The sequence below is a fragment of the Drosophila tropicalis genome, unplaced genomic scaffold (genome assembly GCF_018151085.1).
Source record: "Drosophila tropicalis isolate 14030-0801.00 unplaced genomic scaffold, ASM1815108v1 contig_393, whole genome shotgun sequence".
Taxonomy (NCBI): Eukaryota; Metazoa; Arthropoda; class Insecta; order Diptera; family Drosophilidae; genus Drosophila; species Drosophila tropicalis.
This window is the reverse complement of record NW_027172855.1, coordinates 1,847,284-1,860,315: the sequence shown is the minus strand read 5'-3', so window position 1 is coordinate 1,860,315 and position 13,032 is coordinate 1,847,284. Positions and strand designations below refer to the sequence as shown.

Sequence of the window (13,032 nt, the reverse complement as noted above, 5' to 3'; positions counted from 1 at the left end):
TCATAAAACAAATATATAAAACAAAAAACTTTCTATTATCATGCTCTGCTCTTTTTAACTTTTTGTTCTTTTTCGACTTAAATTAACTTTTATTCTTTTACTTGACTTTACTATTACTTTCCATTGTTGGCAATTTTCTTTTCCTTATTTATTTATAAATTTTTTTTTCGTTTACTTTTTGTTTCGTCTACTGTTTTTCTTTGTTTTTTGGTTTTGGTTTATTATGTAAACGAAAAAAAAAAAAACTGTATGTAGGACGAGAAAAATCAACTACTTATAACGAATCTTTGGCTTTCGTTGGTAAGTTTCAAGAACAAAAACAAAAAAAACTAAAACTAAAAACAAAAACACCTTTATTTAAAACTTAAAACCTATTAAATAGTTAGTAAAGTATATTAAATAATGTATCTGCTTTAAACACCACAATCTAAATATTATAATACCTTCAAGCATTTTGTTGGCCAACTTCAAAACTGTTCAAGTTCATCCTTTTCTCCTTCCTATATTCTTTGTATACCTAAGTCGAGTCGTATATAATACTATAGATTCATATTCATCAAATAGTAGTTAGTTAGTTTGATTCTTGAACAGTCAAAGAGTCAAAGTTGGCTAAGGAAATGCTTTGCTTGCTCATAATTTCAACACACACCCAACACGGCCATAATTTTACGAGCTAAGAGTTCCCCTTCGCCCCTCAATCAATATTTCCTAAAAAACTAAAGAATTTCTATTTCTCTCACTCTCTCTATCTCTGATCTCTTTTTCTATTACATATGTGGCTTCGTTCGTGTGTGTGTTAAATTATTTAAAAATCATGTCAAAATACCATTAAATACATATATCTAAATCATCAATATTTAAATCAATCGATGCTTAATTAAATACCCTACACAAAACACGCAAATAAACCCTTAAGCTAAACATCTAAGAAAAAAAAAAAGCAAACACCACAAAAACCAAAACTGACTTTTTTCCTTTCTCTACACTAGAAGCAAAAATCATAGAGTTTTTCCTTTTTTCCTATCAATTCTTTCAACAGTTTTTTTTCGTTTAAGTTTGAGAAAATATTTAAAAATTAAAGTTCTTGAAAATTAGTTTTTCTTTTTACTTTTCCATTAAGAGCAACTAAAAACAAACAAAACACAATAAAATATACATATATAAAACAAAAACAAAAAACAAAACCTAACGACAACAGAAAAAATAACACAAAGAATTTGCATGCCTTAGTTGAATTTTCTTCTTTTTTTGGTTTGCTCAATCTGTGTGTGTGATTGTGCGTGTGTATGTGAGTGTGTGAGAGTGTGTTTGAGCGTGCGTGTGCACGTGGTCAATTTAATACGAAGCATTTTTTCTGCACTTATATCATCATCGAGGCTTGTCAATTCGTGAAATTAATTAAATTATTTATTTAACACGTAGATTGGCCATTGTCATACTCCTATGGATATGGCTTACCGCCCGATTATCCATAATTTTTGCAAATTTGCTCCCACAACATGTGTGTGCGTATCCTTATTGTTTTATTTTTTAACCCCACCCCCCAACATCAACTTCCTGAATGTGTGTGTGTGTGTGTAAATATGTATAGCGTATATGATTGATGGGACTCATACGCACCATTTATAAACTGTCAGTTTTTCCGAAATGCCGTTCAAATGTTTGTCAATTTGGTGGACAGTTGTAATTTAAATTATGACTAGTAGGAAATGGAGAGCGGTTTAGTAAAATGTTTATCTTTGTTAACCAAAATCGATTATCGCTAACATTTGACTGGAATGGACAAAACAGTTACACAACAATTTTGACAGCTACTTCTCTTGACATTTGTATACACTTTAAATTCCAAAATTGGTTTACATTGCGTATACGTAATTATGGAATTGCCCTAAAGCACAAGCAAGACAAAGATAGCTCTAAAACGGAATAAAACCAGATAAAAACTTATTATTCAACATTTATACAAGAATTCTGGTTTGGTTTACTGAAATGGAAGTAAAAGGGACATCTTTTCTGTGGTCAAGAAATCAAAGTTTTTCATTTGCTAGGACTGACTTCTAACTTTATTGAATATGCAACACAGTTCTATCTTGATGGAACTACCTTTTAGTCTTAGTCTCCAGTGAAGGAAAAGAAAACAGCAACTAAGTCGGGTTTCGTTCTGGAGAACAACAGAGCTATAGTTTTAGTAGGTTATCACTAAATAAAGTTTATTATATTTACAAATTTTGTAAATTTCTTAACAAAAGCCAACTCTTAAAGCATTTTTAAATTTTTAACATTTTTCATTAAAGAAAAAAATCAAATGATGTGATGACAAAATTTCGAAAAAAAATCACATATTTCACCTGGCCAACAGATGTGCATATGAGTATCTGGCACCACAAATGCGAAACAGCTACAGTGCTGAAAACACGTTCAATTTGTCCATGTAACTGAAAACTATTTCGTAATATAATTGCCACATACTCGTACGCATCAAAATCCCTTTCCACAAAATTGTGTAATTTTTCAAGAGTCGGTTGGTTTTTGCCAACCGAAACCCAACTACTGTTTTAACAGCTGTCATTAAAACCGCACACACACACACACACATAGACACATTTACAACAATAACAGGGAATATAAAATCGTAGGAAGGGGAAAAAAGTAATGATAGTTTAAAACAAAAATTTAAAGCAAAAATAATTTAATACATGGTGGCCATGGCATGTAATTAAATTTTTGTGATTTACAAAAGGCAAGCAAACAGCGATAACAAAAACAAGGGGTAGTTAAGGGGTGAGGGGCGAGGGTGAGGGCAAAGGCGTAGTTAGGGACAATTGCTTGCTCTAAAAATGCCACAAATGTGTTAAATTATAAACGCAACTACAACAAACTGCAATAACAACTACAACAACAAGACTGAAAACTAGAAGGAAAACTTTTTGCTGCTTTTATGACATAAACATGAACCACTTGTAGGCAAAGCCGCAAAACAAGCTCCAGCAAGCATCAGTGGGGCAGTGAAGCAGATTGGAAGCACGCAAAATGACACAAAGCACAGTGAGTCCTGAACCACAGATAGAGAGAGAGAGAGAGTAAGAGAGGGAGATAGACAAACAGACAGTGAGAGAGAAACCAGAATCAGAAACTGAGACCGCGATAAAACTTGTCGCGTTTTCAGGGGACAACAGGGCGGATGAATGCTGTGTGAATGCGGAGCACTTGGTGGGGGCAACTAGGGGCTATGATTTAACTTGAAATTTGTTTGTCAAGTTGTATGTGTATTGCATATTGTTGAACCTGTCTTAGAGAGTGTGATTTGTATTTTAGCACTAAACATAAGGCATTTTGCATGACTGTATCTATCTAAACCTACATATATCTATATGTATATATTATTTTGCATTGCGTGTTCTTAACAAATATGTAGTCAAAAATCACTATATTTTATATACACGTCGCATTTTTATTTGACTTTCTTTTTAGTAATGTATATATATGAAAATTATTAGTTGATAACCGTTAAAACCCCTAGTTACTTAAGAAATACCAATTATTTAATAGCATATCTATATTTGTATAGGAATGGACTGATTATAATTTACGGTGGAATGAAACTGAATACGGTGGAGTTAAGGATCTTCGAATAACGCCAAATAAACTGTGGAAACCCGATGTTCTTATGTATAATAGGTAAGTCCAAAGAGGTTCAATTATGTGTCCCACCTCCTATAATTGAGAGGGGTGTGGATCCATGGATATCATTCGACTAACGACTCTAATTGAAAAGAAAGGCTAAACAAAGCCCACATATAATCATATTGAGTAAATAATATTGGCGCTAATCGATAATCTATAGGGAGTATACCATATATAGGTATAGAGCAAAACAATTATGATATATTATATCTATAGAAACATATACCACATATATCATCAATGGTAAGTTAGGCTCTGACTACTGAAACCGAAACTATACTAAGACTAATAAGATAATCACCTAATTAAATAACCGATATTTTATTTCTACTTGAGTTGTGTTAAAGCTATTTTATACATACATACCTATATAGAATATTATGTAGCTGATTTTGTGCATTAGTTGTTTAAGCAATGAACCTCTAGTTACATTTCGTAGTTGACCTTTTGTTGTTACATCAAATTCTCAATAAAGTGTCTTGGAGCTTTGAGTATTGAAGGTTTGAAAATTCATAAAGTTTATATGAAAATTAATATGAAATAGATACATAGACAAATGTAATGATAGAATCCTTATTGATACATAAGTTTATTAAGTCTACACTAGAAAAAAACTTGTAGAATGATAAAAAAAAAACTCTTTAAGGGTAGCCATTCTTTGCTTTTCTTCACGAAAAAGTAATACCCATTCACGGGCTAAAAGATAAGGCAAGATATTGAATTTAAATTTATTATGTGTAAATTACTTTACGTAACTTAAAAACAAAAAAAAATAATATGGTCTTATCTACCCAATTGATTTGCGGACTTGCTAAAAACAAAGGAAAAATCAGTAAAGAATAAAAAATTAGAAAAGATTCAAATCAAAGCTCCATGACACTCAATTATCCTAAAACTTAAATAAAATACATTTTCGTTTTGCAAAATTTTATTTCAGATTGTTTACATTGTTTTGTCTAAATCAAATTTGATTTCCATTTTTTTTTTTTTCAATTGAAAACAATTATGGCCATGCATAACAAAAATATGTTTGCATAATCCCCTATAGTAATGTATTTTAAAATATCCTACCAACTTATATATCTATTTATATATTTATATATATATATATCCATATACAATCAAAACTATCATAATCCACTCGCTATTGTTTGTGTGTTTATTTAAAAAAAAAAAAAAAAAAAAAAAACAAACTCAAAAGCCGCAATTTAAACATTTTGTTATTAGGTTTATCCGTGAACCTAAGTTAAACAAACTCATTATGTGTTTCAATGTTTTCCCCACTTATTAACCCAATTCCCAGAACCTTATAATTTGCTAACGTGACTAAATACTAAAATACTGACCCAAAAAAAAAAAAACAAAAACAAAAAATCAATTTTAAAGAATCATTTTGTTTACTTCAATTAAGAGTAGTTTACACGCAGTGGTGTTTTTCTAGTGGGACTGTACATTGTCAGCTTGCCGTTGATGTGGGCCTCACATTGTAATTGGATTCGTATTGCTAACCGAACTTAAATTATATATATATTATCAAAAACAACAATATATATCTATAAAAAGCTCATAAAACCCAAATAACAAATGATTTAAAAGAAAACAACAAAAAGAAAAAAGAAAAATACAAACAATTTTCCTAAATAATCATTCAGACTAAACTCCCAGAACTAAACAAAAAAAAAATAAATATATATAAAAATAAAATACTCACATATTTGTTTGTTGTTTAACCAGAATATTATGCAAGTAGTTTGTTCGAAACAAAAAGAAATAATAATAATAATAATAATGAAAATAGAAAGAAAAAAAATAAAGAAAAAAAACCAACCCTAAAAAATGCGATATGAAAAAGAAAGAAAAATAAAGCATTTTTTTATATGTATTCATGGTCTGTGGTCTGTTCTTAGAATTTTTCGTATTCGCTCTAATTCCGAAAGACAATAACCAACATGAGAGAACTTTGTTCAACAATATGCTGGTGTAATATCTCTGGTTAGACGTTCAGTACTTGAATTTATTTGGCCAAACAATCGAAAGAAAAAAAAAACAACAACAACAACCACAACAAAACCAAACATATCATTCGGCACACCGATGTTTTTATACCCTTGCAGTTAGCCATGTAAATGATGCTGAAAAACGGACTTTAATTTCAGAGAAATTAACTAGTGCTACTTCTGATATTAAGAAAACTTAGTCTTACCATAATTCAAAGCTAAGTTTAGGCTGAGCCTTAATTGAAAAACAGATTAATAGTTTTCCTATTGAAGACCTCAACTATTCTTCCGATTCCATAAAACCTACAAGAAAGTTTTCTCAAAACTTCCTCAAAATTCACTTTCACCAAAAAAGTAGCATACTTTTTGGGGCTATCCGTCAGATTCTTATGTTAGACCTTTCAATAAACGCTGCAAGAGTATAGATAAAATGTAAAAAAAAAAACAATAAATAAAAAACAATTTTTTTTTTTGTTTGTTTGTTTCTCACACGTCGTTATTCATGTTGTAAAAATGGCAAAATAGATTTTCAAGTATTGTGCATGAGAAATCAAATCCCTCGTACTAAACCAAACAAAATTCTAAATAATACCTATAAATAAAAATAAAAAAAAAAAAACACAAAAAATGAATTCATAATATTAAATTCTTAAACAAAAAAAAAAGTTAAACGTGTCCAAAACGAAATACTAGTTTTTGGGCACTTTGTTAAACTGTTTAACCCACCTATCCAATTTCCACCCCACACACACACACACACTCACATACATCACTTCTTATTTGTTGGTAAAAAAAAAAGTTTATCTATTTTACGATCCTCACATCCCACACTTATACAAAAAAAATATATATACACCTGACACAAACATATACATCTACAAATATATATATACGATTAAATTAAATATATTAAACAAACGAATAATTAAGTTTTTTTTTGTTATTTAATTGTAAACTTAAATACTAACATTTAAAAGAATCAATATAGTTAAGACTAATATCGTAATATGATGGCAAATCAAACAAAAAAAAAAAACCGCAACAAAATACTTAATAACTAACCATGTGTATATTATATTCGGTTAACCGATCAAATAAGATGAATTTTCAATAACAAATTAAGATATTGAAATTAACAAGTAGACAATTAGTTATTTACAATAATCAGCAATTATAAACAGCCTTTTTTTAAACAAATTTTCATATTATTATGAAAGCAGTTTATGTGTTCTATCCAATCCAATTCGCTGGCAAAATTTTTAAGTGTCTGTTATTCTTTATTGAAATCATCTATTCTCTTCTTTGATGGCATTTTACTGTCATAAATTTTGAAACAAACATTTTATGTTGTATTGAAAATTCATCAAATAAAAAACTAACAAATATTAAATGCCAAATATAATAACTCAAAAAAGAAAATGTATTTACTCTATGTGTGTAGTATTCACTTTGCCTAATTCATCTATTTAAAACAAAACTAAATGAAATTTGTTTTCCCATTTTGCTCTCACTTGATGTTAGTATATGTAGTAAAATCAACTACCTACATAGTACGTATAGAACAACTGAATGTGTGTTCATATAATCGATGATTGAATATACTTGTGTGTGTGTGTGTACTTGTGTGAGTGAAATAACAGAAATAAGTAAACGCTTCAATACTAATTATGCCTCAAATAAATCATACGTTCCATAAGCCAAAGCTCAACAAAGCATAGAAAAAAGTGCGAACAGAACAAGCAAAAAGATTACAAAATTACTAAATATACTATAAAAGTAAACATCAATGTTATTGTATTGTGAATGTTCTATGTTCATTCGATTGGCAATCGAAATACACAGAATAATTACTATTTCATTTCACATTTAGACGAAGAAGAATTATTTCTGTCTGTGTGGATGTTTGCGTTTGTGTGAGTGAAAGTGTGTGAATGTGTTTGCCAATTACCAAAGCAATCAACTGTTATCAATGTGTGTGCAATTGTTTCATTCATGGCTATGTTTCACCATATATATATGTATATGTATAAATACGTCAATATGCATACACATACAGAGTAAACTTATATCTGTCTATAACTATATAAATTTCATATATCCTTATCTTATTTTATCAATGTCCAAGTTAACTTTTGCTGTCTAACTATACTTTATGTTAATTGTCTAACTAACTTATCTATACCATATCCGTCAGTGCGTGTGTATCGATTGCGTGTATGTGTGTGTATGTGTGTGTGTGTTTATCGATGTGTGTGATCCTAAATAACCAACAAAACTACACACACAAATGATGCATCATCCTCAATCGAAACCACATAGAGCCAAACCAACCAACAGCGCCGGCGCCGAAAACCATTTGCCAAACCATTAAGTCTTTGTAAGTTAGCTTAAGTTGTATTGCTTGTAAGCTCCATTTTAGATGCATGTCACAATTTAGACTAAGACACCAAGGACATTCAAAGCTGAGCTACAATAAAAACTGACCACAAAAACCATATGTATTAGTTACTTAGAAAATCGAGTGTAAACACAGCAAAACAACTTGTGTGCAAAAAAAACGAAGCAAGAAAAACTTGAAAAATAGTCAAAAATTACGATGCAATTTTAATAGCTAGAATTATATTACTTGATGCATTGCTTGGAATAATTTTCAAGTTCTAACGACTTAGATTAAATAGCGAATTCGCAATTTAGTTCTGATTTTTTCGGACTCCAAGTAACTCAACAAAGAAATTTTGTTTAATATTTTATTTTATTCAAATATATATATATAGTTCTTAAAGTTAATGCTCTAAGTCACCCCCATCTAAAGTATTATATATGTATATGCATATATGAACAGCTATTTATAAATTATTTGAAAGAAATCTTTTTCAATTAAACTGAATAGATTGATTGAAGGATTAGTTCGAGAGAGACTTTATTCATAATTATCTAAAGTTCTAGAGCTATAGTTTAATAAATTTAAATTAAACACGAATTAGAAGAAAGACTTACAAGCCGATTTAAAGGATTAAAGATTGAAATCAGATTTGGTAATCTAGCTTTATGTTTTAGCTATTTCAGGAGATATAAATGATAGGTACCTAAGTCAAAGCAGACAAATCTACAGCGCTAGAAATTAACCCATTAATAGTGTCTTATTCTTATTATATGTAGCTACTTACGTATGTATGTATATTCTCATTATAATTAACTAACCATTAGCTCCGATTTTAATTGAGATTAATGCGGGATAAATAATGGGAGTTAACTGTTAAAGATATACATATATGAATGTGATAGAATACATGAGTGTATTTGTATGGGTGAAATAACAGAATATGGAATTTCTGCGCTCTCAGGATTTTTTCTAATTAACATTTGAAGAATAGAGTAGCAGCTTACCAATCACTAAGTCATTTAATGCCACTTGCAATATAATAAATATTTCTGTCACATTTCTATGAAGAAAGTTTCTTAAATTACCTAGAAAGTTTACAACAAAATAAATTAAAAAACATTGCATACTTTTCAGCCCACAAAAACCACTCGGCCACATGAAAGGCTTAAACAGTTTTAAGCCATAACTTAAATGTCAGAATTTGTAGCCCATTTATCCAACTCTCAGTTGACCATTCCAGGTGTGAACTAGAAAAAAAAAGTTAACAAAAAACACCTACATAGATGCTTAAATGCCGCAGGTCCCAAAACGCCATAAAGTTTTTTTTTTTTCGTGCTATATACAGACACATTGAAATGAAGACAAACTGCGAGGATTTTCTGCGAATTTGTAAAACCCAAATGCACCTGGTGGAATGTCAAGCCACCTCAGAGTCTGAGTTGGAACTGTTTTTATTCTTGCTTCCAACTAATTGCAATTTATTTGGCGAAATGCAGCAGCTTATTTAAAGTTAGTTCAACACTTGATTGACGCATGGTGCGGCAAATGGAATTTACATGTCACGGAAAAAGGCTTTTCTCTCTCTCCCGCAATGAATGAGAAAATGAGAATAAGCAGAGTGAAAAACACAAAACACGTACGCGATGCCTCGGCCTTTAATTTGCCTGGCACGCAGCATCCGGTGTTGATTTCCAACGAAACTGCCCACAAAAAGCAACGCTTCACTTCCTTTTGGTCTGTTTTTGGGGGGGCTTGAAATAAAAATCATATTGATTAGCTATGGTAGGCAGCAGGCAGCAGGAGCAGACTACAAGATAGAACAGTCTGGGGAAATCAGTATATTGGTGATGGGTGGGCTTTGTTGAGTTTTTGGTGTGGTGATTGGATGAACATGGGCGTCTTGGGCGTGGCACATAGCACGTTCCCCTCTAGAAAACGAGAAAAAAAAAACCTTTTGGCTGTCAACTTTATTTGCTAATGAACTTCTACAGAGTCCAAAGCCAAAGAATAACAGAATACGTTCCGCAAATCAAAATTAACCAGAAAACTCCCAAACAAAAATACAATTTTTCTTTAACTGATTCAAGGAGAATTCCAAAATATTTTCCTTTACTGAGTTAGTTTGCCAAAGCTTTTCGTTGATATCGGATTGTGGAACATCTCTGACAATTGGCAAACTTTTATTTCGTTTAATTTATTAATTCCTCTTTTTGTTTTGTGACTTTTTTGCGTGGGGTTTGGTGAGAGGAAGGCTAATTTGTATGCGACGCCAGTCCTGCTAATGTACGTCCCATCATTTAGATGAGCCCTGATAGATACAGATAACATAAGAACAGAAACACAAAACAAAAAAAAAAAAACAAAAATGAAAAGAAAAGATACACACAGATTAGGATTGGCCTTGCCTCATTATGGAGTGCAAATCAATTGGGTTCCGTTTGGGTTTGGCCTTTTGAAAAAGAAATTTCCCATGAAATCTCAACAAAAATCTCATTGAAATGCTTTCACTTTTATTTTCAATATTTTTTTCCAGTATTTTAGTTATTCGATCCAAATGAAACTGACAGTTTGCCATAACCCCAATCGAAATGTACAAACAAAGCAATACATTGTCTGAACAATTGGGCTAAGTGAAGCATAAACTTCACCAAGTTCGTTGATGATGATGATGATGAAGGTGCATTAGTTCTTTAGAAATCTGACGATTGGAAAACTGCTCTTCACAACCCCTTTCAATTTAGGCAAATAACTCAAAAATACCAACATCCGAATTGGCTTCAATCCGATTTAACGCTTAACCACAAGCTCTCAAGCCTAAATGCACAACATCTGTGCGTTTCTGTGTTTATCTGTGGGTGTGTGTAAATGTAAACGCGCATGTGTGTGTCTAAGCCCTCGTTACTGGTTCGTCTGTTGCACTAATCATCGTACAAATTCCAGTTAAATGCCTATACGCTCCGCCATATAGGCTCATGGTAAGCAGATGCCATGCTCCAACGCCCAATTCTTGTGGTTATCATTGTGAAGTGCCCCGCAAACTAAATTCAAGTGTTTGCCACAAGCCACGTTTTCTGACCACACAACAAAAAAAAAAAAGAATCAGCTGTATACATACATACATATATACGTATCGATATGATGACAGAAGTAAAATCCACATTTTTTGTACATATTATAACGCTTTATGGCAGCCAGCTGAAATTTCAATCGAAGAATGCCACTTCAATTGGACTTGGATTCGACCCCAAAAACACAGTTTCATTCATTTGCATGCATCTATATGCATAGATATTGCTTCTAGTTCCACGCAGATATTCATGTTTTCAATATTGTGAGGGTTTCCACATACATTTGTGGCCATAACAAAGAAAATGTAGTTTCTCTCATCAGAATATGAATTATGGACATTGAGTTTAGCTTATTTCGTATGTACATAGATATCGATAAAAATAAATTTTCTATTTACGCAAATGTAGTGAATTTCTGGATGTTATGGCCGAAATTTGCTTTAATTTGAAAACGGAATTGTCTTTCTTTAAGTAATCTCACAAAAAGGTTTTAAATTTCAAAAACAAATTGGAAGTTAATAGCTTAATATATAAACTATTAACTACTATTCAAAGTTAATTTAAGTAGCTATCTTTGGTTTCATTTAAAGACTTAATCGGCATAGGTGAGGGGCGTTTTATCAATTTTTGCTTAAACGATTGAAGGTTAAGATGAATTAGACCACAGTCGGCTTCTACAGGGGTGATGTGAGGGAAATTTGTCACAAAAAAATGTAGTTAGTTGGAAAAGTATTAAAATTTATAAGTTTTGCTTGGAGGATTTATTTTTATCCACAGAATAATTTGAAAGCTTTTGGAAAGTTTTCAAAATTCCTCCAAAATATTGTTATAGGACAAAAGGAAGTAACTTTAGGATGAGTCTAAATAGATATATATGGAAAATTTATGTATGTATATATTTGTAATATAATCTAGTCTAAGGTAACTTATAAAATTCTTACATATGTATAAGTACATTAACCCAAAAAAAGTTTACATCTAGATACATATACATACATAGAATTAACCCATACTCTTAATGTCTGTAGTTCATAAATTAGAATCAAAAAACAAAAATATTACTTAAAAACTAAGCTCCAATTACACAGAACAAAAACAACCACAAAGAACACTGCGAACCAAACACTAGAATAATCCCTCATATATAGTTTATCCAAATCCCAAGCTCTATCTCTATCTCTCTATCTTTTATTTAGAGAAAACCAAAAAAAAAAAAAAAAAAATTTCAATTCAAATTTTTTTCCAAATCCAAAAAAAATAAGAAAATCAAAAAACAAAAAAAAAAGCGCAAATTATATAACAAAACCGATAACCAAAAAAAAAAAAAAAAAATGAACATCAAATCAAACAAAAAAAACCTATAAACTATTACCAAAAAAAAAAAAAAAAGTACCACGCATAATTGAATTAAAATCAAATTGTACAATAATTTAGCGCGGATGAGGGATTCGATGGCACGTATCACACCAACATTGTGGTCAAACATAACGGCAGTTGTCTGTACGTGCCCCCTGGTATCTTCAAGAGCACATGCAAGATAGACATCACGTGGTTCCCATTTGATGACCAACATTGCGAAATGAAATTCGGTAGTTGGACTTACGATGGAAATCAGGTAAAGTGTTTTGGCAAAAACAAAAAAAAAAAAAAACAACAAGAAACTAATAAATAAAACAAGCAAACAGCTAAAAACTAAACTACAGTACAGTAAAAGCAAAAATAAGAAAAAAAGCTAGGCTAGCACACACGTCAACACTCAGAATCACCCAAATCACAAGCACAACAACAGCAGTAAAACAAAGCAAATTATTAGGGTATCGTCAGGGAAACAACAACGACTTTAAGCAAGGTGCTGTTAGTTAGTTAGTTGGTTAAATTAGGCTGACAAGAGTTTCAAATA

The 13,032-nt window shown here is 31.1% G+C and overlaps 1 protein-coding gene across 3 annotated transcripts in view; it reads left to right on the top strand.

Moving 5' to 3' along the window:
* The window catches only part of nAChRalpha6 (nicotinic acetylcholine receptor alpha6), a 119,537-nt gene that overhangs the window by 89,913 nt on the left and 16,592 nt on the right, over positions 1 to 13,032 (top strand). For 2 of the 3 annotated variants that reach the window (XM_068284363.1, XM_068284362.1), the window contains exons 6-7: positions 3,569 to 3,678; positions 12,567 to 12,747. In XM_068284363.1, coding sequence (XP_068140464.1) covers positions 3,569 to 3,678; positions 12,567 to 12,747 — 291 coding nt within the window. Of the gene's footprint in view, positions 1 to 255; positions 301 to 3,568; positions 3,679 to 12,566; positions 12,748 to 13,032 lie in introns of all 3 variants that reach the window. The other variant, XM_068284361.1, reaches the window with a different exon arrangement.